The 27,937-nt window shown below is 42.0% G+C and overlaps 1 protein-coding gene across 2 annotated transcripts in view; it reads left to right on the top strand.

Moving 5' to 3' along the window:
• Window positions 1-27,937, top strand: part of CCBE1 (collagen and calcium binding EGF domains 1) — a 281,101-nt gene that overhangs the window by 219,888 nt on the left and 33,276 nt on the right. For both annotated transcript variants that reach the window (XM_014585396.2, XM_006139941.3), the window contains exons 3-5: window positions 12,046-12,098; window positions 22,188-22,322; window positions 25,336-25,488. In XM_014585396.2, coding sequence (XP_014440882.1) covers window positions 12,046-12,098; window positions 22,188-22,322; window positions 25,336-25,488 — 341 coding nt within the window. The remainder of the gene's footprint in view (window positions 1-12,045; window positions 12,099-22,187; window positions 22,323-25,335; window positions 25,489-27,937) is intronic.

Below are 27,937 nucleotides of genomic sequence, written 5' to 3'. Positions count from 1 at the left end.
GCGTGCATGCCCAAGATCCCGAGAGGAGAATGGAGGAAAAGGGATTGCGGCATGACCATCTCCTCTGAGGGGTGATTTCTCGCTTTCTGTCTCTATGTCTCTCTCTGTCTGTTTGGCGAGCGCACGCACCCTATAGCGAAAATCTCTCCAAAACAAAAATAAAATAAAAAAAGAAATAGCATGGCCCCATGGGACCAGCAGTTAGTGTAATGGCTATGTCGCTGGACTCCCATGTAGTCGACCGCGGTTCACGTCCCGGACCCAGTGGCTTAAACTCACGCCGGGCGCGTGTGCGTGCGTGCCTGAGATCCCAAGAGGAGAATGGAGGAGAAGGGATTGCGGCGTGGCCATCCCCCCTGGGGGGGGGTGATTTCTCGCTTTTTATCTCTCTGTCTCTCTCTGTCTGGCGAGCACACGCACCCTATAGTAAAAACCTCTCAAAAAAAAAATAGCATGGCCCCAACATGGGGCCAGCCCCATGTGGCTTACCGCACAGTTGAAATCCTGGACCCAGTGGCTTGAAAAACATGCCAGGTGTGTATACATGCATGCCCCAAACTCCAAAAAGAGGGAGAAATAGAGGAGAAAGGATTGCAATATGAGACCACACCCAGGGGGAGGTGCTTTCTCGGTCTTTCTCTGTCTCTGCAAGTACATGTACCCTCTCGCAAATTAAAAAATAAGAAAGAAACAGCATGCAATGGTGACTACATGTGTGCTCAGCCCTGCAGCGTGAGCTTTCGCTGGCATCCTTTATGTGTTCCTGCACTCGCTTTCAGTAACAGTTGAAGATCCAACCATATGCATCTGATCATTGGGATAGGTACCACATTGATTGTAGGGAGATGCATCTGATCATTGAGATAGGTACCACACTGATTGTAGGGAGATGGAATCTTCAGTAGCCTGAGAAGGTTTCCCTTCTCCTGCTGACTCCTGAAGTTAGCTGTGTACAAGAGTGTGTGGAGACAAGGCTAAGGTGCGGGTCACAGTATTAGTTGCTGCAGGCTGAGTGCTTCTCAGTTACAGCCAGGCATGGTGGAAGGCAGACCATGGCAGGCAGACCATGGCAGGCCACTTGCTTCCTGACCCCTGCTCTCCAGCACTCATGGTGTTCTTGAGGTGGGCTCAGTGTGGACAAAAGAGATTTCTTTTTATACTTTCTGTTGGTTGTGCCAGCACTTACTGAGTTCTCTGCATTTTACCCCACTTGACCCTCACCGGAAGCCTGTGGAGTAAGTGCTATTACTGTCTCATTTTGCAGATGAGGACATTGACTTAAGGGGGCTTGGTGTCAACTCTCTAAGGCCCACAGCTGGGAAAAAAAGCCGAGCCTGGATTCACACCTGGGAGGTATATCCTTAAGGCCAGTGCTCTAACCTCCTACTGTTCTGTCTTTTGAGTAGGTAGATAATTTTTTTTTTCATTTGTTGAATGGAAAAAGCATCACTTACAGCCTTGTAATATATATGTTTTGATTGGGACCTTAGCCCCATCTGAGAATAATCCTCCCATATGTTCTTTATTTTAGTCTATAATTCAGCTAACATAAAATAAGACAGCTAAAATCCAGATGACATGACCAGGGTTTTTGCTTTTTGTTTTTGTTGTGTTGTGTTTTGACAGGGTCTCTACTTCACATTGCTCCTCCCAAGTTTTTGGGACTGCAGGTATGCGCTCCCATACCCAGCTCTTTTAGACAGAGTCCCAGTTTGTTGCCCAGGCTGGCCTCCAACCTGCAATCCTCCTGAGTAGCTAAGAGTACAGGCATGTGCCACTGTGCCCAGCTGTTAGGGTGGGCCAGGAACCCACCTTCCATGTGGACTCAGCTTGCCCAGTAGCAACCACCAGCGTACTTTTCTCCCATGGGACCAACCAGGGCTCTAATGATTAGCAGAGTGAGGTCAGCCAGATTACATTGTCATTTGATCTTTATGTGCATGTGGCAAAAATTTACATATTAAATAAATTTATATGTGAAATTTACCACTGTAACCATTTTTAGGTGTAAAATGCAGTCACATTCAGTACACACACACACACTGTCCGCAATCATCCCCACCCTTCCTCTGTAGAACTTTCTCATCTTCCCAAACGGAAACTCTGCACCCATTAAACAGTAATGCCTTATTCCCCCTCCCCAGCCCTGGCAATTACTGTCTTACTTTCTGTCTCTGAATTTGTGCTGGGGACCTCATATAAGCAGGATCATAGAATGTTTGTCCTTTTGTGTTTGGCTTAGTTCACTTAGGAAAATGCTTCAAAGTTAATTCCTATCATTGCCCGTTTCAGAATTTCCTTTCTGTTTAAGGCTGAACCACATCTCATTGTCCAGATATTCCACAATTTGTTTATCCACTCATCCATAGATAAGCATCTGGGTGGATTCAGTTAATATCTTTAAACTACTGTAAATAATGTTGCTATGGACATTAGTGTACAGGTACCTGTTCAGATCCCTGCTTTCAGTTCTTCTCAGGGTATACCCAGTAGTGGAGTTGCTGGATCACTTGGTAACTGTTCATTTTGGGGGCACCCATCATGCTGTTTTCCTCATGTGATCTTCACCATCAGGAACTGTGCATATACTAACAAGTTATGCCTAAGGTACTCCTTGCAAGACTCTTAAAGAGGCTCACTGAGATTTGGTAATAACAAGCTTACATGTCAGTGTATAAATAGGATTAGGAGATAATTTGGTGGTGTTTTTAGTTTATATTTAATAAACATTGAAGTAAAGCAAGCTATTAAATTTGCCCAGGAGGAGTACTCTTGTCAGAAGGCTGGAAGCAACCGTGCCCAGATGGGAGGTGAGTGTTGTTACTCAGTTCTTCTCTCAGGGCATCTAGTATAAAAGGATTTCTACTGCCGTAGCTCACACGAAGTCATGCAAAGCTCGATAAAGATTTCAGCATGGGAAAAAGGGTAAAAGGAAAAGAGGAAAAGATTCCTCCCTCTCAGGAATTTGGCAAATAAATTCAGGACCACTTTTCAACCCTCAGCCCTTTAAAATTAGCCCTGAGGGATATTCTGTGTGCTTCCTGGCAGGAGTTTCTTATGGACTCCCTTCAGTCATGCCACAGTGTGGTTGGAATGATGAAAATAAATTATGCAAGTTTGCTTCTTCAGTTTTTAAATCTCATATGTCCTCATTTAAGACTGAGTAGTTGAAGATGTGAGGAAGTCACCATCTAGTTTGCCTCATTGTTTTAGGAATGAAATGTTAAATCAAAGAGTTCTTTAAAAGCAGTTGGAAACTCTGGCCCAGCTATGGTGGCTCATATGGTAGTATGCCACTGTACCATGTTGGAGCCTCATGGAAGACCAGGGTTCAGATCCCTGAATCATGCAAGTCTGTAATGCTGGAAGGATCGCAACATGACAAGACGTTGTTGAGGATATGTCTGTCTGTCTGTCTCTTTCTCTCAAATAAGCTTTTTTTTTAAATTAGAAATTCTACAGGCCTAAGTAGGATTATCTTCTGGTGGTTAGGTTTCACATTGCTCTCTGGCGTGGAATCCCCAGAGTCTTGAACATCTTGGACACAGTTTTCCAAAAGATTATACCTCTTGCCTGTTGCAGTGATAAGCAAAGAGTGTGTTGGGCCAATTCTTGGATTTGGGGAAGGAACTAAAAATCTAGTTTCACACCAGACTTTCAGACCATCTTGCTATCTTCTGGCCTCAACTCTCCTTAATAGATGGTGTCTCCAATTCCTGTTCCTTGCGGAGGTGTGCAGGGTGACTTGGCATGGTTTGCCATGGTAACCTTCTCTGGAGGCACCTAATTTTGAAGTTATACCACTCCACAGAATTACATCCACTTGCGGTGTTCAATCTTGTGGTTCATGGTAGTTGACATTTTTATCTCTTGTTCTCCTTATTTGAAAAAGAAAGAAAGGGATAAAAATATCATTTTTCTTTTCAGCTTGAAATCAGAAGTTGCTCCTTCTTCCTCCTTCCCAGTGTTGTTTTAGAAAAGCTATCCTCTTAGAGGAAGAGAGAAAGTGGAAGAGTCCTAAAATGACAGTAACTGGAAAGTTGCTTTTGCTGTCTGCTTTCCGTGTTCAAAGAGCTGCAGCTAGGGTACTGTTCTGATGCCAGGCTCTTTGCAAGGCACCTTTATTACATTGGGTCTTTGGAAAAGTCACAATGCATTTTTTCTATGCAAACATGCATCATGACTTTTCGGACAACCCAGTATAACCTATAATCCTTGGGCTAATCCTGTAAGGTAGATTTTATTTAATTTATTTACTTACACTTTATCCATGAAAAGTCTGAAGTTCAGCAAATTTAACAAATGAGCCCAAGGTCACATCCTCAGCTCTTTAAAATCAGGCCAGAATTGTTAACCAGATTTGCCAGTGCCCCATCTACTGCACATAGCTTGACACCGAGAACTCTAAAATCCTTTCAAAAATGCAGTTATTTCTCCCTAATTAAAAAAAAAAAAGTCTGATACATCTGGTGCATGAACAGGCAACTATGCAAGGGAAATCTCAAGTAAATCTTGGGAAAATTCACCCTCACATTGCAGCAAGTGTTTTCATATTTGTCTACTATAACTCCCTTACATTTTCAAGATCTCTTCTAGTTCTCTAATGCTCTTTTTATTTTAAAAATATTTTTACTTAACCCACTATGTCAAAAATCTCAATGTGAAATCACTGTAAAATATTGAGATAGCTTATATTTTTTCCCTACTGTAAGTCTTCAAAAATCTGGTGTGTACTTACTTATAGCACCTCTCAGTGCCGCGGTCTGGTTTTCTGCTGCTTTAGGCAGTTTTACTGTTTTCTAGACTCTAATGTAGGGATCAGCAGATGGTCTGATGATGCTGTCTTGATTATCTTTACTTTCTGATTGAGTTTTTCCCTCCAAAAGCTCTCACACACACCTAGCTGGGGGATGTATTTCTAGCTGCACTGTTTTTACTTATGCTATTTTTCCTTAATGTGTAATAATACTCAGGGGCACCCAGGGGAAATCTCCACAGGCTTTCTAGATTACCAGATGTCACCCTTTCTATGTAACAACCATCTAATCACCACTTCCCTTGCCAAGAAATGAGAAAAGCATTTGCATTTGGAAAACCCAGCCACAACACGTGAAGCATATTAAGGGAGAGTGCCTGTCCAGAATTCCCATGAGCCTTCCCCATCTTTGCTTGTTTTTCTTAAAGATAAAAACCACACAGCAGTGCTTGCAGTTAGGTCTAACAAGTGCCGTGCTTGCATAACAAGAATTCCCTTTGTCCCAACTTCGTTATACGTAAAAAATGTTGTAAGTAATCTTTGAAATGGTATGACATGTGCAGCCAGTGTTTATTATTGTTTTATACATTGGAATAGCCCGTTATTTTGAATGGTGATTTGTGATTGATGGGTGTTTAACATGCAAAATGATGATATATTCCCAGGAACTCTGGGAAAGACTGGAGGGGTGCACTGAAGTCTCAGAACTCTGCCTTGAGCAGAGAGCTGGCATCAGTTATGCAATTAAGAGAAAACCTGAGGCCAGTCATGGCATGGTGGTTAAGTGGCTGGATCCCAACTGCGTGGTTCAAGTACAAAGCTAGTGGCCTGAGAGACATTTCAGGCACATGTACAGGCATGCCTAGATTCCTGAAAGGGGAGAGAAATGGAGACGAGATCTCAGCCTGACTATTCATCATGGGGGATGCTTTGATGCTTTATCATTTATTCTCTCTCTCTCTCCCTCCCTCCCTCCCTCTCTCCCCTCCCCTCCCTTTTCTCTCTCCGGCAAGCACAAGTGCCCTCTGGCAAATTAAAATAAAAAAAGAAACTAAACAAACACAAAACCCTTAAGAGACAGTTAATTCTTAGCTAAGTGGGTATTTAAATGATACTTGCTTATCCTGAAACTCAAATCTAACAGGGTTCCATGGCCTTTATTTTTTTAGGACTCTAAAGCCTTTTGAAAGCATACCAGATTACTTGATTATCATTTAATTTTTATAAAAAGGCAACTGACAGGTTGCTTCTCTCTCTACTGTATGGAGAGTTCCAAGTCCTTGACATGCCTGAAAAGGTCAAAGTGTCCACGTTTAATGTCTTAGATGTGAAAAGAGAGATTCTAAGGATTGTGTTCATTTGTACGACCTTTAAAATGCCACGGAACTTCTCAAAGGCTATACCTTAGATGCAGCATTTAAATAGAGACAGAAAAATAGGACCATATGTCTAAACGTGGGATTAGACTTGAGTATCAAAAACATATGCTTTTTCCCTCTATCCAACTTTCTCATGAGTCTGTGAGTTTCAAACCATATAGTGCACGGTTCTTCCTCTTTAAAAAGCTTTCTGTAGAACAGCCTCAAGTAATACAGTAAGTAATAACCATAAAATTTTAATGAGTACTCTATTAAGGCAGTTTTCTTTCTGCTTGTTAGGAGCTTGGGTTTTCTTAGACCATGGAAAATTAGGCAGAGTTTAAGTTTCATGGACTGTAAGGTAGATCCTCTATCTCTATTGCAAATCATCATCACCATTATCAGTTTATACCCACATGGGCTTCTCATGGCATGAATAATTAGAATGTAGTTGGCAGTCTTGGGAAATTATGTCTAATGGGAAAATTCTGAACCTTAGCACACATCATTCATAACAGTCGTTTGAATGGACAACTTTTCCAACATAAAATATTCTGAAGAAAGATTTAAATTTATACTAGCAGGACAAATATAGGTAGGTAAGTGTGTGAATGGGAGGTGAGGCTGGGACTTTGGCTATTTCTCTCAAGTAGCACCCCAAATGCCACTGTTCTATGTGCTTTTGAAGTATGCTATCTACCACATATGAACTGTCCGTGAGAAATGCTGCAGGGAGAGGAATGCAGTGGTGTTGCCATTACCTATTTGGACTTCAGGATTTTCTCTTAACCAATGTGGCTTTTATTTGTCCTTGCCAGAGAGGAAGAGAGAGATGAAACACCCTCCAATGGGGCATGGTCACACTGCAATTCCTTCCATTCTTCCAACCCATCAGGAGTAGGGGGTACACATGTACATACATTCAGAATGTTTCTCAAGCCACTGGGTCTTGGATTTGAACTTCGCATTCAGCCATGTGGGATCTAGCTCCTTAACCCCCAGACCATGGGGCTGGCTCAACAACATGGTTTTTATAATTGTATGAATTTTAAATAAATTTTACATCAAATGTATACATGATACACTTGATAAAATTTTATAAATTTTATGTTTTATAAATTTTATGTTTAGGAATTTTATGTTTTAATTTTCTCCTATAAATGGTAATTTGCCTAGCAAACCAGAACAAAAATCAATTTGACTAATATCATTGGGTTATCCTAATTGTCAAAAAATAGAAAATGATGTTGTTAAATTAGTTTGTATTAAAATGGGATGAAAAATGTAAGTGTGTCAACATTCTTCTTAGAAGGCCTTATCCAACCTGGTTGAGAGTTCTGACCATTTGACACAGACGAGGACTCAGTTTAGGACCTAGATCATGCCTGGTTTCCCAAATGGTGTGCCCCTTTCTCCACAATAACATACAGATAGTATGTTCATCCAGGTGGCATTATAGATTGCATGAGATGTGCAATTTCTAGCTGGTAGACTCTATTTAACTTAGTTCTCTTATACCTAGAAAGCAAGTCCAAACATAGATGAGTGAAGGTGACATTGCAGTAGAAATAATCTCATTTATTTTATAGCTACAAAGATATTTGTTTAAATGGTAGTTTAACCATTACATTCAACTCAGAATATTGGAGTGTACTCATGAGACTTGCAGATGCACTAAACCCTGGGTAGTTATCACCCACTGATACACGGTACTAGGGGTGGTACAAGGAAGCTTATAGGGAATTCAGCTTGTAGAGAAAAAAGTAATGAAAGCAGGAACCCTGGAGGGAATGCTTGCTCCAGAGGAAATGTCAATATTATACTATTTCACATAAAACGTAGAAACTTTGTAACCATATAGGTCTGTAGGAGTGTGGCTGGCCAGCCCTATTTCTTAAAGACTGGCATCTTGAATGCCCTCAAGGTTTCCCATCCATGCTATACAACAAGCTGGTTCCCTACCTAAGCCAACTGACCCCTGTTAAGATAGATTCTGGGAGCGCATACACTCCCAACCCAGGTGTAGTTTCTTCAAATACCTTTTTTAAAGCCTTGGCTTTGTTCTAGGGGAGAATGGCTTTTGTGCAATGGAGGAGGTAAGATGAAACCTAACAGAGCAACTGTGAGGTTGAAGTTGTATATTCCCAGGGTCCCCAAACACCTGATCCTTTCTTTCATATGATTTTACCCCATAATAAACCCTTGTGCAGTACTTTATTGGAATGTTCTTTTTTTTTTAGAGAGGTTTTTGCTATAGGGCACGTGCGCTTGCCAGTCAGACAGAGAGAGACAGAAAGCAAGAAATCACCCCCCCCCCGGGGGGGGGGGATGGCCACGCCACAATCTCTTCTCTTCCATTACCCTCTCGGGATCTTGGGCACACCCGCATGCACGCGCCAGGAGTGAGTTTTTTAAGCCACTGGGTCCAGGACGCGAACCACGGTTGACTACATAGGAGTCCAGCAACATAGCCATTACACTAACTGCTGGTTCCTGGAATATTCTTGAAGCAGGCCATTTCAAGGTTTAATAGTCTTTTAAAATTAAAGTCTTCTAAGAGAATCATCTGACTAAGTGCTGAGTCATAGATCTGTTTGAGGAATGATCATATAATGAAAAAGGAATGGGTATTGAAAAGAATCAGGATAATTACGCAGAGCAAAGTGATTGACTCTGATTGACTGTAGTGAGGAATGATTTGCATGTGCTTGTATCTTGTACTTAAAAATACTGAGAACATGTTGAGCTTTTGGATACAACTTGGTGGTACATGCTGTCTCCCTGTAACCAGTTACAGAAATAAATTCCTTTCTCCTCCAGCCTTTGCTTCTCATTTCACTGACCATGAGAAGCAGCCAAACTTGGTTGACTAGTAACAGTCTTGTTCTTATTTTTGACCCCACTGATCCTAAACTCAAATAGACCCACTTATACCTCTTTTGTTCCTACCAATGCAATGTCATATCTACATGCATGACTAACCTTACAAAAAAAGTTAATTTTTTTTTTTTTTTGGAGAAGTTTTTGCTATAGGGCACATGTGCTCGCCAGAAAGACAAGAGACAGACAGAAAGCGAGAAATCACCCCTTGGGGGGATGGCCATGCTGTAATCTCATCTCCTCCATTCTCCTCTCGGGATCTTGGGCACACATGCACACACACCCAGTGTGAGTTTAAGCCACTGGGTCTGGGACTCAAACCATGGATGACTACATGGGAGTCCAGCAACATTACACCAACTGCTGGTCCCCAAAGTTATAATTCTTTACTTTAAGGAAATTAAGAGCAAACTATAATAGTTGTTTATATGTACCCAAATATTTATCATTTAAGAGGCTCTTCATTTCCGACTAAAGGTTTGAGTATATCTGTAGTGTCATTTTGCCTATAGCCTGAAGAACTCCTTTTAGCATATCTTGCAATGCAGATCAGTTGGTGGTGTATTCTTAGCTTTATCTAAAGTGTCCTTTTTTCACCTTCATTCATATTTTCACTGGATGTAGGATTCTAGGTGACAGGTTTGTTATACCACTGTCTTCTAGTTATCATAGGTTTTTTTTGCTGAGAAGTTTATAGTGTTAAAACATCCTTTCCCTGTATACAATACGTCATTTTTCTGTCTGCTTTCAAATTTATCTTTACTTTCAGGAGCATGACTGTGATGTCTCTAGGCATGTGCATCTGTATTTAAACTGTTTGGGGTTTGCTGGGTTTCTCTAATCTGTAAATTTATGTTTTTCTGTAAATTTAGGGCTTTTTCAGTCAATGATTTTCTAAGCACATTTTTCTACTGCATTCACTCTCTCCTCTCCTTTTGGGACTTCCAATACTAAATATTATTAGACTTTTGATATTGGCCCACAAGTCTCTGACTATTGTTTTTAAAATACTTTTTCACTCTCTTAACTGGATAATTTCCATTTATGTAGCTTAAACTCATCAATTCTTTCTTGCATATAATCTCTGAATTCTCCTATTAAATGTATCTGGCAGATTTATTTTTAAAATTTCAGATACAGTTTTCAGCCGTAGAAATTTGTTTTAAGTTTATTTTATTCATGACAGAGTGAGTGCATGTAAGAGATACAGAAGCATTTTTAAAAGGGGCTCATCACACCCTAATGCTTTTCTCCCAAACCTATAATTCTTCAGAATTTTGGGCATGCATAAGCACCCAGGCTGGGGATACAAACCCATGGTCAGCCATGTGGCTTCCAACACTGCAGTTCAGTATGCTACCAACTGCAACAGGGTGGGCCTATTTTGAACTTTTGGTAGTTTCTATTTCTCTGGTGAGATTTCCTGGTTTTGTTTTGTTTTGTTTTGTTTTGTTTTATTGAAAGCATATTCTCCTTTATTTCACTGAACATAGTTAGATAGTTATCTTAAAGTGTGATAATTCTAATATGTGGATTTCCTTGAAGTTTATGCCATTGGCTATATTTTCCCTTCAGAATGGTTTGCATTTGTATAAGAAATGTTGTGGAGACCCTTACCCTGTCATATTCATTCAAAGTGTGGATACTTTTCTTCTAACAGGCAATTGACCTGGCTAGACAAAATAAAGTGGAACTCTGGCCTGCAATAGGAGGTAGTTCCGGTCTAAGACTGGCCCCTTTTTTCTTCAGCTGGGTGATTTAGATCTGTTTCTCCCATATATGATTCAGGGGTCAGCCAGAGATTTAACAGAGTTTATACACAGAATTTGGGGTTGTCTTTCTCTAGTACTCTCCTCTCCAGAATTTTCCTTAGTTTCTTATGACTCTACTTTGCTCAACTTTTGTACTGTTGGATCATGCCAAAAAATACTGCTGGTTTTCCTTTTTTTTTTTTTTTTTTTAAGAATTATTTTATTTATTTTGACTTGAGCAGAGAGGAACAGAGTGAGAAAGAGAGACGGGGGAAAGTGAGGAAAGCATGTCTGGAACTAGGCCATGTGGGAGTCCAGCGCCCTTAAATACCACGCCACCTGCCGGTCCCAGTACTGCCGATTTTCTATCAGAGCTTTAACTTTCCCACACCACATGGCACTGTGACTTGTTAAGCCATAAAAGGAAGCATCCTCTGTCAGTCTGTTCAGAATTTCAACTCTTCTCCCAAATCTACCTGCTCTTATTCACTCTCTAAAGACTTTTAAGTCTGTAGTCTTGTTTTCTTCTATTTTGTCCAGAGGTTATAGCTGTTGTATACAGCTGCAGGAGGCTTGGTCAGTTAGGAGGTTATACCACACTGCAGGCAAGGTGTTGCTTATGGAAATTAGCATTTTGAACTGATAGCGCTGTCTGTCTACCTCAGGCAGAAGAGTAACTCTTCAATGTTTATGTTAGGAATTGCTTGTCCAATGTTCTTAAAATTCAGGTATTTTTAGGTCTCATTCAGTCCTTTACATGGTACGGGCATTTAAAAAAAAGAAAGGCACTGAAGTAGAAATGCTTCGGTTCCAGTCCTAGTCTTAATAACAACTAGCTATCTAATTATTGTTAAAATTATCAATCATTGTAATTATCCAGTTTTTATTATAATTAACTCATTATTGTTAGCAAGTCTTGTGACTCCTTGTCCTGTAGAATGAGTGGCCTGGGCAGCTTTAAAGGTCTTTTGTGTATTTATATTACATCTTGTAACTCTATAATTATCTAATATAAATATTTTGAAGTCTCAGAGTTAACATCCTCATTTTAGAGAATTCAGAGGGTTGATTTCTTATATTGTGTAGCCAAAGGATATCTTTGTACTTAAAGATGTGGGTCATGTCATATTGATAACATTTTCCTCTTAATCTCAAATTGTCTAAAAAATACTTCATCCTCCCTTTAGTTTATGCCTTGGTTTTTCTCTGGGATTAAGATATTTTATCTAAAAACAATAACTGAAAAAAATTCATTTTAATCTAACATCACACTTAAAATGCTTTTCTATTTGTCTCTTAGGAAAAAGTGCTGCAAAGGGTATAAATTTGTTCTTGGACAATGTATCCCAGAAGGTATGTAATACAGAAGAAACTGTCTAGCTTTATTTACAGCTAATCATTAAACATTTACAAAGCTCAGATGTACATGGAATGCAGATGTTGTCTGCACATCTGTGTTGGTGTATAATTCCATTTTTTGGCAACTCTTCTAATGCCCATTTGGTTAGTATGCTCTCTCTAAATCATCATATATATAAACAGTCAGTGTCATCTTTCAGGTTTTGTGCTTACAAGGCTAGAATTCCCTAATTGACAGTTTTCTTAACAATTTTATTTTTAAAATTTATTTTATACACTTATTCATTGTACATCAACACAGCTTGTAAAATGAATATCCCCAGCATGAACACACTGCACACCAGCCCAGTTAAAGATATCGTGCATGCTATCATCAATGGACATTGATACACATTTGGACCACAGTTCTTCTCTCTGACTGCTCTACCTGCTCATATGCTAAACTTAAAGCTCATTTACATGACCACCACCAAACACTACCTGAATGCCCAGCCCAGCATTGAAGATGTGACAGACATGAGACATGGACTCAGCCTTCAGGGAACATGCACTGAAGTTAGAGACCGGATGGATCCTATGCAGTCAAGTAGACTGGCTTTTAATCATATGTCCATGTCCCAATAGCTATGGCCTTGAGTAAGTTACTGTCTAAGTCTTAGATTTTACAGATGAGTGTTAGTCCTTGCATCATATGGTTATTTTAAGAATTTTACCATATGCAGGATTACTAGGTGGTATGGTAGTTCTATTTGTAGGTTTTTTGAGGAACCTCCGTATTGTTCTCCATGATGGTTATACTAATTTACATTCCCACCAACTGTGTAGGAGGGTTCCCTTTCCACTGCAACCTTGCTAGCATTTGCATTCTTTATTTTAAAAATGTAAATTTAAGAAGTGTACATTTTTAAAATGTTTAATTTTAATGTTTAAAAAATTAGTTATATGTAAAGTACTTGGGATAGTATGGTGCTCAATAACTGGTGGCTATCATTAGTAACTGCAGTATGTGCAGTAGAGACACCAGTGCAGCAAGTGTTCAGTGTGGACACAGCACAGAGGACCAGGGCATTCAGGAGTGGCCTCAGAAAGGAGGGGAGAGGGCAGACTTGAGCTAGGAAATCAAGGAAGCCTTCCTGGGACTTAGACACGTGGGGAGAGGAGTTCTGCAAAGCATTCCAGGCCAAGCACGACACAGAAAGCACAGACTGTTTGAAGAGTATGGGATTCATTTGCCCAGGTATGGGGCAGGAGAGGTACATGGGGAATGTGACATTTCTCCTCACTGTTGCCCAAGAGGCCAGGTCTCTCTAGAGGACCTGGAATTTGGCCAAACTAGTTGTTACATTACCTCGTAGAGCACAGTTGCCTTATCACTCAGAAACAGATGAATCCTTGCTATGTATTGCTTTCTCTGGTGGAGGAATGCAAGAGTTCTTTAAGCCATGTCTGTGACCTTTGAGAGAGATGCCAGAGAAAAGTGGCTAGGACATCGCTCCCACATGTGGTAGTTGATATGGCTTTGGGTCTCTCCAAGCTGAAACTCCCTCTGCCAGTCAATTCTGTTAGTTAGAGCATGATGGGAAAAAAACCACAGAAGTCAAAAGTAATGCATTCCTTCATAGGCCAGCCTTCTCAGGCCCCAGCTGTGCCCTTTATAGTGCAGTTCGGCAAATACCAAAGAAAATTTAAGCTTAGGCCAATCAATTTAAGATCCTAACTAAAGGCCAGCCTAATTAAAGACATGTTACATGGATGCAGAGTTTCTGCAAATGTTACTGTGCTCTCAAACATCTAGGCCTCAGACCAACCCAGTTGAGAATACTATACATGTCATCATCAACAGTTAATAAGCCCTATCTGTTTCTCACTAACGTCCTGTCTCTCTATTGTTCACTTGCTATCTTTCTCTATCCTGGTCTGAGAAGTATTTCATGATGGGCAAAGTATTTTTACAAGCAAAACGAGAAATAGCAATTGACTGTTTTATAAAAATAATTAGAATAATAAAAATAATGATTGGGGAAAACAGAAAATATATGGAATGTTGAAGTGGGGAGATTAATGTCTCTGTACTGACTGACATGCATGGCATTCCCTTTTGAAAAAACAATGTAATACACTGTAAAGTTATATGTAATCCAATGTAATATAAAGAAGATTATGATGATAATAAAAATAAAAAATAAAAAAATTTAAAAAAAACATCTAGGCCTAAGCCAGATTGTCACACTAACGTAGGACTCTAGCACCCGTGGTCAATGTAACCTAGTACTAAATATTCCCAGGGAAAGTGGTCACAAAGGCTGAAAGTTGCTTCGCCATAACTGACTCTCTGCTTTATTGCTTTTTGCTAGAGCTTGTTTTGAAGCTGATTTATTTTCATCTGTAGGAATTAGGTCAGGACTTGATTACTTGTTTCTTTTACTAGACATACCTTTAATTATAAAGGTTTCAGTCACCCAAGAGTGCAAAGCACGAAAGTAAGATTTCAGAAAAGGATGTATTGAATGAAGGTTCTGCTGTGAAATAGAACCCACAGAGTGTGTGTGGAGTGAGACTGGCGTTTATTTTAAAGGTAGTGGCTCACAAAGTTGTCGAGGTGAAAGTCTGAGGTCTCAGGTCTGGTCAGCAGGCTGAAGATCCAGGGAAGAGCCACAGTTCAGATCTGCATGCCTTCTGCTGGCAGAATTCTCTCTCCACCAGGGAGCTCAGTCTCTACTCAGTTGAGACATTCCACTGATTGGAAGGGAACCACCCACATTGTAGAGGGTCATCTGCTTTACTCAAAGCCTACTGATTTTAATGGTAATCTCACCTAAAAAAAAATACCTTTGCAGATATGTCTTAACTAATATATGACCAAATACCTAGGTACTTTGCTTTAGCCGAGTTGGCATATAACATTAACCAGCACAGGCCCAGCCTAGATAGCACAGTTAGTGACATGTTAGACTGCAGTCCTAGAGGCCCCAGGGACGGCCATTGGTTCAAGTCCTTGGCTCAGTCAGTTTGAAGCACTCCAGGTATACACATGCATGCCCAAGATTCTGAGGAGCTGGGGGACTGGAAGGAAGAGGATTATGGCTTGGTGGGACCTTGTCAAGGGTGTTTGTCTTTCTCTCTCTCTCTCTCTCCCTTTTTCTTACACACTTTCTCTCCATTGTAACTGAAAAAGGAAAAAGTTAACCATCGTAAATCTACGTCTTGTCACCTTGGTACCCGTACACATATCCATAAACCATACTTAATCTTAAATGAAGGCAGTAACAAGCTCCTATTCATGTAACACGATCCAGCCTTTCTTTGCAACTCCTTGGGTAATGTTTACGTTTATCCTTGATATGCTGAATCTTAAAAACTGTGATGTAAAATTAACAATACTTAAAATGATGATATAAAGTCACTGCATCTTATGATACATAAGGGGATAAAAGGGAAAAAAACAGATATTTACACACATAAACACACATGCATTCATAAAAAAATGAAGAAAGAAATACTCTTGATGGTTCCAGTGCATGATCCTGTAAGTGTTCACTAACGGGTCATGTGGTCATTAGCTGCTTTTGTAAATACCTTCTTGTCCCACCCATTCCTTTGTCCCTCTGCCCTCAAAAAGTACCTTCCCTAGTCGTGTCTTTTTTTCTTTCCCTGCTGAGGTGACCCAGATACATGTTCTTGTATTCCAGACACATCTTTCTAGTGCCCTTGTGATATTAGCAATACATCTGACCTTTGGTATTGATTACCCCCGTGAGCACAATAACTCCCTTCTTTACCTGCTGATTTAGAGGCATCAGGAACCACCGAGCATCCAGATCTTAGCTTCCAGTTCATTGAGATCATTGTGTGTTCCTGGTAGAAGCATTCATTCCTTTGAAACTAAGACCTCTAGGCCAGCAAAGGACAAGATTGCATGAACAGGAAGCAAACTTTTGCTAATGAGTCAATAGAGTGTAATAATGAGTGGTGGCACTTCCCTTTCTGCCCCTTCATTCCTGGACCTATGAATCCCGGTTAAGGGAAAACCCATACCATATACTGGATGCTGATTCAGAACACAAGGATCCTTGCCTCAGATGAGATGTGTGGGTACTGTGGTCTAGCCAAGTTGGCAAGTTAAAGTTAACAATCACAGATTGCCAAAAGAGACCAGGGTTTTGAAACAAATATGCTCCCAGTGAGTGGAAGCTCCAATTTTTGAAAGTGTTACTGCCTGATATCCATTGCCCTACGTCAGGGGTCAGTGAACTGGTGGCCTGCCCACTGCTTGATTTTTTAAGAGTTTTACTAGCCATACCCCCGCATTGAAGTGTCATCTATGGCCTCTGCACAATAGCAGTGGAGCGGAGGAATTGCAACAGATGCTTATGAAGCCAGAATATAATCCTGCTCCCTTACAGAAAAAGCCAGCCCCAGATGTAAGTGATATATCTAGACTGACTAAGTGATAGGATGATGAGATTTGTTCTACCTCAGTGGTTCTTAATTGAGCATAAACTGTGGGAAGGGTGTCCTGGTTACTGCAGTGGACAGTCCCCGCCAGGTAGCCAAATAATCACAGAAACTAGCAGCAAAAGAAGCCAGAGAGCAGGTAAAGCATCTACTATCTGTTAGGCATTGTGCTTAATGTGTCATCCAATTTAGTCTTAATGGAAGCACCTCGAAGTACGTATTATTGTTATCCTTATTTTACAGATGTGAAAATAAAGACTTAAAAAGTCCAAGATGACAGAGATAGTGGCAGAGTTGGGAGGGTTGGCTCGCACTGTGCACCATAAGGCTGCATGCTTCCTAAGACAGGAAGAGTGGTCCCCAGATGAATATGGCAGGGCAGATGAGTAAAAGAGGTACAGAGTCCCGTGGGTGTTGGTAGGACAGTTCAACTAAATTCTGTTGAGGACTTCAAAGAAAGCTTTTTACAGGAGTCGCATTACATTGGCACTTGGAACACTTGATGGAATATCAACAGTTATCTGTTGAAAGAGAACTGCTGAGAACTGAGAGTAAGAGGAGAAGATTTTACTGACTATTGAAAGAGAAAAGAGAATAAACAGAAGTACAGAAGTAAGAAGGCCTGGATGCAATAAAGGATGAAGGAAGAGAGTTTTGTCCTCCAAAGTGTTGAAGAACTCATAGATGAGTCTTAAAGTTGGAAAAATCATGAGGAATATGCCAGACTTCAAATGCAAAAGTGAATCATTTGTGGTTCATATGGGTTAGAATAGCTGTAAGGTTTTTGAGCACAGGTTTGACATACATAGTGTTGTGTTTTGGGAAGGTTAGTCTGGAAGTGCTACACAGAATGAATTTTAGGGCTGAGAATCTTGGAATGAGGGTCATATGTATAAGGGAGGTTCTAAAGATCTGAGTTAGAATGGTGCCAAGAGAAAAAGAACAGAGAATAGAAAATAGATACATTATAAAGATTAAACTACATGACTGAAAGCTGATAGCTCTGGGAAACATCAAAAGTGGAGGACTGAGTAAATTCATTAACCTTGTTTCCTCTAGGAACACCACAAAATGGGAGAAAAAAAGAGGAAGAGAGAGTGGAGTGGGGGGGGGGTGGTGGTCACAGAAGACAAATCCACAAAAAGAAAGGAAGAACGATAACAGCAACAAGTTTGGCAGCTGGAGAACAGACAAGAAGTTAGTAAATAGCTTAGCAAAATGGGGAAGGTGAATCTTTAGCCAGTGACCACCCAAAAAAAAACTAAAAATAGGAGTGAAAGTGACATGAAAAACAGGACTGACTGCAAATTTTAGAAGTCAAATTCCCAGATCTTGATTCCTAGACTTTCCACAGCCAGGGAGAGGACTCAAGGTAAACCAGAGACTCTTGGTACCAGAGTTATCAGCCAGTGATAAAAGAATCTGATACTCAGTACATGTTTACACATTGAATGTTGAGATACCAGCCTTCTCCCTTCCTCAGAGTTCCAGACGGACTTTCTTCTTTTATACATATATAAAAGATTTTTGCCATAAGATGCATGTACTCTCCAGAGAGACAGAGAGAGACACAGAAAGTAAGAAATCAGCCCCCCAGTGGGGGATGGCCACACGAAAGTCCCTTCTTCTGCATTCTCCTCTCTGGATTTTGGGCACACGTACACATGCTCAGCCTGAGTTCCAAGCTGCCAGGTCTCGGATTTGAACCGCAGTTAACTACATGGGTGTTCAGTGACATAATCATTATGCCATCTCTGGTCCCCAGGGACTTTATTCTTAAGGATTTGGAAATGTCTTCTCTGGATATACTCTAGATAACTCAAAGAAAAGACCTTAAAGAAGTTGGAATACATCAACCAAAATACTTACTGTACAGCCAGGGTTTCTAGAATCTACCACCTGCTAAGAGCTTCTGTTGAACTGTTTTTAATACCCCATGAATAAATTAGAGCAGACATTAGAGGAAGGCCTTCTAAAGGAAACATACAGAATAGGAGACTCTTAGAGAGAATATGAACTACAAAGAGAGAACTGCAAACTAACTACCATCCATACCTGAGAGATATAAAGATGATACAGTAACTGTGAAACAGAAGCATGGTGTTGATAGAAAGGAATATTCGAAGAAGGGATAAAGAATTCTTAGAAATTAAAAACCTGACAATAGAATGAAAATAGTAAAAGGTTCAAAGATGAAACTGAGGAAATCGCTCAAGAACTAGAGCAAAAGATCAAATAAATGAAAAACAAACAAAATACTAGAGGAATAGTCCAGGAGGTACCAAGTCCAAATAATTAAGGGTTCCCTAAAGGAAGAACAGAGAGAAAGTCATTGAAGATATAATTCAAGAAAATTCTTCAGCATTGAAGAATATGAATTTTTAGATAAAAAGGGCCTACCAAAGGTTGAAATCCCCTATTAAGATGACGTGGTGAAATTTTAGTGCTCTAGGAACAGAAAGAAAAACCTTAACATTTCTCATAGAGGAAAGCTTAAGATTCATACAAAACATGAAAAACTAGAATCTCGTGGGCTTTATCTATAGCAACACTGAAAGCTCAAAGACAATAGAGCAATGCCTTCAGAATCCTGAGGTAAAGTTTTTCCAACCTAGAATTGTTCATTTAAACTATCAGTAATCATAAGGATTAACAAAAGGCACGTTTAAGCATGCATGATCTAAAAACGTTAGCCTCTTTTATAACTGTCCTCAGGAAACCACTGGAAATATACTCCACTAACATTAGGGAACAAATTAGAAAGGGGGAAGGAATCCGTGAAACAAGATCAGGCTCTGTAGGAGAGAGATGAAGGGGATTCCTGGGATAATGGTAAATAGACATCTCAAGGAGTGGCCATGCAGAATCCTACCTGGAGCAAGCCGAACACTTCTAGAAGGAACTGCCTCAACATTGACAAAAATGTCTAATGTGTCTGGGCATTTTAAGAGGAGATCTGTGAAACTGGGGGAGTCCCTGCGGATGAATTCGTAATTGATATGTAGAAAATTGTGTAGCAAAAAATCAAGCTCAGAAATAGAACCCTCACCTTTTAACAAATACTCTTTGTTAACAAAGAATATTTAATATAAAGAATTGATAACTAGAAATTAAGAACTGAGGCACCAGCAGTTGGCATAATGGCTATGTCACTGGACTCCCATGTAGTTGACCGCAATTCGAGTCCCTGACCCAGTGGCTTAAACTCACACCGGGCATGTGTGTGTGCGTGCCCAAGATCCCAAGAGGAGAATGGAGGGGAAGGGATTGCAGTGTGGCCATCCCCCTGGGGGGCGATTTCTCATTTTCTGTCTCTCTGTCTCTCTCTGTCTTTCTGGCGAATGCACACGCCCTATAGCAAAAAACACCTCTCAAAAAATTTAAACTATTAAAATTAAAGTTTTTTAAAAAAAGAAGAGAAAAAAATTAACTGAGGAATCACGAAGTATCATAGCACTAATGACTACAGGAAGCACCTACCACTAGGCTAGGGAAGAAAGAAAAGGCACTGGATCAATGAAAACTTGCAAAAAGCACTCCCTGGACTGGGACTCTGCCTGCCCTCTGAAGAAGGGCACTGGCATTAAGTCCTGCTGTCTTACTCAGAGGAAGTTACTCAGGTCTGGGACCCAGACCTTTGGGGAGGGAGCACCAGATGACTGGTGCTGGTGTCTGAAATGAGGAGGCTGATTTTACAAGTGTTGGAAACACTAACTAAGTTTTGCTGCTACTTTCGAAGTCGTTTATGGTTGCGAAACGGAGCGGGGTGACTGACAGGAACAGAAAGGTGTATCTCCCTCCTTCACCTCCCTCTGTGTGGGTGTGCCTAGCACTCCTTACTGGTAATACCTTCTAGGCTGGGGACTGGCAAAGCAGAAAGTGGTCTCTGGAGTCTAAGTCACCAAGTAGCTAATGAAAGTGAGAGTTTGAAACTAAAAGGTAAAGATCAATAACTGGTACCAAAAAATATGCAAAACAATTGTTTTAATTCCAGAGAAAATGAAAAGGTCTTCAAGAAGGGGTAAGTAAGTAGAGTGGACTTTCAGCCTCAGTCAAATATAGCCTTTATGTCGTCACTATAGTGCAATGAAGACTTACTGAACTAAAATCGCCTGTAACTATTGGGCTGTCGGAAATGTCATGGCGTATTTTTCTATGCAAAAATGTGTGATGACTTTTCCAGCAACCCAATATATTGCCCAGACAGAGGGGATACAAAGTGTGGGTGTGGTTGGACTGGCAGTGAAAATGCTAAATGTGTCATTTCTGCAGCTGGAAATCAAGAGGGAAGTACTTGAAACAATATTAAAGGGAAGACGCTATGTAAATTCACTATCTAGAGATGTGGAGGGAATATGAAAAATCAGTTCTAGAAGAATTGTCAGCACCTCACAGAAGAAAGAAACATAGGGGAGATCAGGGATTGTTGTGTTCCAAAACAAGCCACTTTAGGCCTGATGGTCAACACAAACACTCTGATATCCTCGAAGCCTTTTTCTTCTCCCTAGTAGCTGTGACATGATGGTGACAGCTGGCAAACAGGGCAGCTCACAGCCAGTCAGGCTGAGACCTCGCTCTTGAGCAAAAGGAGCACAGATCAGTGGCTGCCGAGAGGCGATGCTTGGTTGGAGGAAAACGTGCTTAATCACAGACGGTTCGAAAGATCAGAACACCACACAGGCAGCGCAGAGCTGGGCTCATCGTTTGGGGAAGAAGTATCAGGCAAAGGCTGCTTTCCAGGTCACCGTGAGAACGGCTGACCCTGCCTGTGCCAGGGCTGACAGCCTCCCCAGCCACCTCCATATATATGAGGCAGAGCAAAGCCAGACTCACTCTGTGTCCAAGCATAGTTTATCTGTCAGCACCTGGGAAGATAATGCAATGATGAACAAGATGCTGGGTCTGGTCTGGGAGAAAATGTTGAGCTTGAGCTACTGACTGAAAGCTGAAGTCCCTTCCGAGGCTCATTAAATATATCAGGTCATGGGCACTGAGAAGAGCAGATGCCCTAGTTCTTTTAACTAGAGGGTACCCACCCCAGTTTGCACAAGCTCAGGGCTGGGAAGAGGTCTGTACTCCTTGCATTTACCCCAGCCCCTAAGCTACACGCAGAATCCCCCTGGGTACACACACCTACAACGCTCATACATAAGTGTCGACTAATAACGTACAAGTTTCTGTTCCCTCGCACTTCAAGTGTCCCTTGCACTTCAAGTCTACTTGACTTGCAGACTTTTCTCCACATGATGACACTGATGCCCATAACAGAGCTTGCCTGCCTGTGGTGCTCTGTGGGAGAAAATTCCCTGCTTCTGCAACAGGTGGTGAATAAGACAGAACAGACCCCCAGGTCATACTGCAAAGCCTTCCCATCTCAAACATCCTTGATGGTGACAAAGACCAAAGGACAGCGAGGTGACCTAGGAAAAAAATCGCATATGACATTCATCACCATTATCATTACCGGCTGCAGGGTTCTTAGAAGGTGCCTATAATCTGAAAGAGTTAATACCCCTTGAAACGTAGTTGGTCCATGAGCAGAGAGCTGCCCAGAAAGTCTGTCCAGGCCAGGGCCAGCTTTCCTTGCCGCCTGCTACGCTGACGTGAGCTCACACCTTTCTTTTTCAGATTATGATGTCTGTGCCGAGGCCCCCTGTGAACAGCAGTGCACGGACAACTTCGGCCGCGTGTTGTGTACTTGTTATCCAGGATACCGGTATGACCGGGAGAGACACCGGAAGCGAGAGAAGCCGTACTGCCTGGGTGTGTTGGGAATATGTTTACTTTCCAGCTCCTGGGGATATGCCTTGTTCAGGTGCTTCTGTCCTTTGTTGAACATTCTTTATGAGCAGGACCAACTCAGAAGAGCTGCTTTTTCTTGAATTCTTCTGCTGGGGTCCTGAAAACTTGTTGGAGAGAGTTGTGTTTGGTGATACCCTAGGGGTTGCTCACTGCCATTCATCGTGACTATTAAAACAGCGTCCAAGAAGCTCTTCAGGAAGTTGGTACCACGAGACACTAATTGTCAGAATAAGAAGAGGAGAGGGGAACATCATTCACATGTAAACAGAAATAACAAACAGAAATTAAGCGGTTGGGAGTGTAAAAACACAGAACAGATGCCTGGGGAAAAGGCGGTGTCTATATGGCAGGCAGACAAGCTAGAACTGAGTCAGGCAGCTGCTGCCCAGGCTGAAGCCAGACAGGGATGGCACCTGTAGGGGCTGCCAGCCTATTCCCGTTGGTCCTCACAGGGCTTCCCCATGCCCACGTTTCTGGGGCACCTCAGGGAGGGCAGCTATAGATACTACAGACAAGATAGGAGGAGATAGGTAATAGGGGGCAGGAGAGAGGGGATCAGGGAAAAAAACACATTTAATAGACACAAAAGTAAAGTTACCTGCTGATAATAATATATTTATATTATAATGTTTCTGACTTGACTTATATGCACTGTATTCATGCTGGGAAAACCATGTTGTACACTGTAAAGATTAACAGGGCTCAAATGTAAATTTAAATATTAATTAAAAGAGAAAAAGAATACCCAAAACAAAATCAAAAACCTCGACTGGAAGACAAACTGAGGAGACTAACAGGCAGATAGACCCATGTGGAAAATGAGCTGGCTGGGGTGAGCAGCCCTTTTTCTCTGCCCCAACCGGGCCCCAAGAAAACACCATCAGAGTTTGGCCGTAGGTACCTAAACTTTCTCCCCAACAGCGTCTGGGGAGATTATTGTATGGAATGACTCCCAGACAGACAAAGAATGGGATTGGGAGAGCCCTGTGAATGGAGCCAGGACCCATGGCTGCTTCTGTGGAAAACGCGGGTTGTTCTTACAGCTCAGGTCCCAGACACAAGGGCTTCCATTTCAGTTGTGGTCATCTCCGTGCCCTGGCCTGTTCATCTGAAAATGGGGAGGGAGGTACAGAGTTGTAATCTACTAAGAATCCATCTCTCTTTTTTTTTATTTTAATTATTTTATACATTCAATCACTATACATGATTTGGCTTGTAGAGAGAATTTACCCGACATGCAATACTCCTCAGAGCTGTCCAGTTGAGAATACCATCCATATACGTTATCATCCATGGGTAATAAACCATGAATGCGTCCCACAAACGTCTTGCCTCTCTATTTTTTTCTCCCAGACTCCATGTGTTTCTATCTTTTTCCCTCTCTCTGGACATTGCTTCATGCTCAGGTGTAGGGCAGGGACACCTGGAGAAAGGCAGACATCAGAAGAGGGTCCAGCTGTGACATCTGGCCTACAGATGTCATGGCGTGTACTTCCAGGGAGCGCCCCATGGCCACACCTCTCAGCACAGACAGGGCAGCCAGAGCAGGTCCTTGGCAACTTCTCCAGGGAGTGGCTGGGAAATTGTCAGCATCTGAAGTTCAGGGCTGGGCAGTCTGAGACTATGGCTGCAGACCATGGCTCCCACCCTGCTGCCCGGGCTCTTCAGCCAGTGAACAGGAAATGGAAGTGGGACTCGCTCTTCTCCCAGGGAGGGAATCATTCTCATTCCCAGCTCGTGCAGCAGGGAAACCAGTCAGTGACAAGCACAGTTAATGGACTCCTAAAGTTTGCTTGCTTGATGGTCTCACGGCTCATTTCCACAGCTATGAAGGGGGTCTGTTTAGGTCAATGAGGCAGAAATTTCCTGGGGAAAACTCTCTCTCTCAACCTTTCATGACTATTTTCGTTTTTCAGAAGTAGTTTTTCCCAGGTACCATCATGCCCTGTAACTGGAAAGTCTCCATTTCTAAGTGACCTTTGGGTCACTGTCTTGCTCCTTGGAACCTACAGCCATAAAGGGAACTGTTAACCCTCAGCAGGCCCAAATGCAGTGGTGCAGGGAGTGGACTTCTGCTGGGTGATGCGAGAGCCATATGGGAAGACCCTGGGTTCAGTTCCCAAGTTGACTTGAAGACACATTGGGTGCCTGTGGGTGTGCCCATGACCCCTGTGGCAGGGACAGGGATGGAGCCAACAAGACCCTGTTGAGAATCATTCATTCTCATTCTCTCTCATTCTCTCTCTCTCTAGAAATTAATAAGAATTTGTGTGTGTGTGTGTGTGTGTGTGTGTGTGTGTTTGGTTTTTTTTTTTAGATATTTTTGCTATAGGGCACATGTGCTTGCCAGAGAGACAGTAAGAAATTCCCCCCCAGGGGGAGGGGCAATGGACACACAACCCCTTCTCCTCCAGTCTTCTCCTGGGATCTTGGGCATGTACACACACGTGCCCAGCATGAGTTTCAAGCCACTGGGTCCAGGACTCAAAATGCGGTCGGCCATGTGGGAGTCCAGCAAAGTAACCACTACACCAACTGCTGGTCCCATGAATAGACTTTTTATAAAACACCGTATACAAGGATACTTGCAAAAAAATAAAAAGTATATAACATTTGCTTCTGAAAGTGTGTTGCCAAGGGCTAATTTGTTTTCTCTCCCAGGAAGCCCCAGAAAGGGACTACAATAGGATAGGCTTCGCTGTCAGTGTTTTCTAAGTGTGCAGGGCCTGCACCAGGCTGCACAACTTGGCAGGAGCAGAGCCCCAGCCAGGAGCCGGGTCACTGGCCACATAGCTCCAAGCAAGGTTTTTGGGGTCCCCCCACATTTCTAGCTTCCTACTTTATTCCAGGCTTCTCTGACCAAGATCTGGGAAAGTGTCCTTTGAGATGTTAACAGAGGGGGCAAGCCCCAGGTCACTTGTGTTGGACGTAAATTCTCTGAAACTGAGTATTCTCTGCATTTGGTTCAAACCAGACATTGACGAGTGCGCCTCCAGCAACCAGACGCTGTGCGCGCACATCTGTGTCAACACCGCCGGCAGCTACCGCTGCGAGTGCCGGGAAGGCTACGTGCGGGAGGACGACGGGAGGACCTGCACCCCGGGGGACAAATACCCCAACGACACCGGTGAGTAGGCAAGTGTAGTGGGTCCCCGCTTATACACTGATGATTTTAAGTTTTACAAACAGTATCAGTTTGAGAGCTTATGTATCACAGAGATACAACCATACTCAGAGTCTTCCAGAAGTTCATGGGAAATGCGTAATATAAACAACTGTACATGGATTTCAGAAATTGTTCAGACCAAAATAAACTTGTATGTTAATTCCACTTTACCTGTTTAAAATGTCCTGAATATCTGTATGCATATATTTATATAATTATGTATTATATTATAAATATATGATGCATATTATATATCATTAAAATGTAACATGTAACTATAATATCAATGTTCTATTAGTTACATAGTTACATATGTAACTCTACTAGGTAACTATATTATACATTACATGTAATTTATATATTATATCATAAGGTTCTCATGTACCTATATACACATGTAATTATGAATATACATAATTAGATAGTATTTCTTACATATTATATATAATATTCACACGCACACAAATGAAATATGTAGGCACTTAGGAGCCCATCCAGGTTCCGCAAGAAACAGTAGGCAGAAAGGAGCGCTTAACACAGAAAGTACATGGGACCTGGGTTAGAGAACATAGGTTCAAACTCCTTCTAAAGAGAAAGCGTGGGCCAGCCCATGGCCTGATAATTAAGCAAGTGGGATTCTACACGTGCACAGTTCGAGAACCGGACTTGGCAGAGCACCTGTGCATGCACATTCAAGGTCCTGAAAGGAGAGAGAGGTGGAAAAAGGATTGTGACATGGCCATTCCCCATGGAAAGGTTGCTCTCTCCCTTTCTTTCTCTGTCTCCTCCTCCTGAGTGCATGTGCCCTCTGGCAAATTAAAAAAATTTAAAATGACTAGAAATAGTGAGAGCACTGCCGATTAGCACCAGGGCTGTGGGCTGTGTTGGAGGAAGCGCTCCACGTGGAGGAGGTGTGCCTATGGAGAAATTGCTGAAGCTTAGGAGTTGAAACCCAACTAGGATGGGCAGAGAAGAGGCCAGAAACACTGTGTTCTCTCAAAATGAGCTAAAATACAAATAAGAGCATTTCCATTTAAGGTCACAATCTCAGTGCTCCTCGAAGTATGGTCCTTGGACAGGCATGATTTATGACTGGATAAAGGCAAAAATTGAAAGTGTTTAGAATTTTTAATACCAATTTGACAGAAGAATTTTGTTTAAATCCAAATCTTTGTATTTTATGTTTTATTTTGCTAGCAGTTATTTTTTCTGGTTTGCAAAAGTATCATTTCACAATCAATGGAAGATTCCTAAAATCTGGCCCTTCAGTACAGAATTGAGAAGCTGTTTTACATTATATCAATCAGATTCAACTGAGCGATCTGATCACTCAAGCATATGATTAGCCTGAATGTTGTGTTACTCCCTTATTAAAGTTGGGGGGGTGGGGGCGGGGAGGAGAGAAAGAATGAGGAAGGAAGATTAAAGGAGGAGGAGAGAGAGATAAGAAAGAGCCAGTGTTGATACTTCAGGAAATGCCTTGACAGACGAAATTTCACCACATTTACTTGTGAAGCAGTTCTGATCTCTGCCAAGTTACATGTGCCAGTACAGACGTCAAAACTTGCCAGTTTAGCCTGTATGGACCACGTCCGGGGTCGGCCTGCCTGCCTGCCTGCCTGCCAGCCAGGATGCATTTTAAAGCAAATTGAACTCCACTACAATGACTGGCAGGACCCACTCTCTGTGGAGAATGTGCTCAGCCACATAGAGGACCTAGGCTGTGTGCCCTGCACCTATGGGCTCCTGCACCAGCCACTCGTAGGTCAAGAAACTGCTGTCGTCTTCCCCAGCTCAGGGCTCAGCTTTCGCTGCTTCCCTCAGGAAGGCAAAGTGGCCGGTGCACTGTCAGGAGAGAGTAGGCAGGCCTGGACCGTATCTTAGAGGACAGTCACACATGCACAGGGGAGCAGGAGATGAGGCCTGAACTAACTGGACACTCAGGAGATGGCTACTCTTGGGTAGCCTGAGCTTCAAAGTGGGTGGAAGGGGGCTCGTAAGTGGCGTGGTGGTTGAGGTGCTGGACTTCCACATGGTCATCTACAGTTCAAGTCCCAGACCTGGTAGCCCAAGAATCCCAACAAATAGATAGATAAATAAATGTTTTTAAAAAAATGGGTGGAGGACAGCAGTCAGCTGGGCCCAGTTGCCTCACACAGGAGACTACAAAGTGAACGTCTGAGGACGCCATCTTGTGTTAGGAGTAAATGCAGAGTGCTATTTGGAGCCAGCTAGAGATTGGGCCATTTGGGATCATTTGAATGAATTAGAGGACTTGGTGACACTTTAGACCCTGAGGCATGGGGAGCCTGTCTACCCAGAGGTATTCAGAAAGTAAGGTCAACAGTCATTATGGCATAAGGGTTGATTGAGGGAAAAAATAACATTTACAGAACTTTTTTGTTTAATT

The sequence above is a fragment of the Tupaia chinensis genome, unplaced genomic scaffold (assembly GCF_000334495.1).
Source record: "Tupaia chinensis unplaced genomic scaffold, TupChi_1.0 Scaffold000012_1, whole genome shotgun sequence".
Lineage (NCBI taxonomy): Eukaryota > Metazoa > Chordata > Mammalia > Scandentia > Tupaiidae > Tupaia > Tupaia belangeri.
The sequence above is the reverse complement of the archived record's forward strand: the minus strand, read 5'-3'. Positions and strand labels throughout refer to the sequence as shown.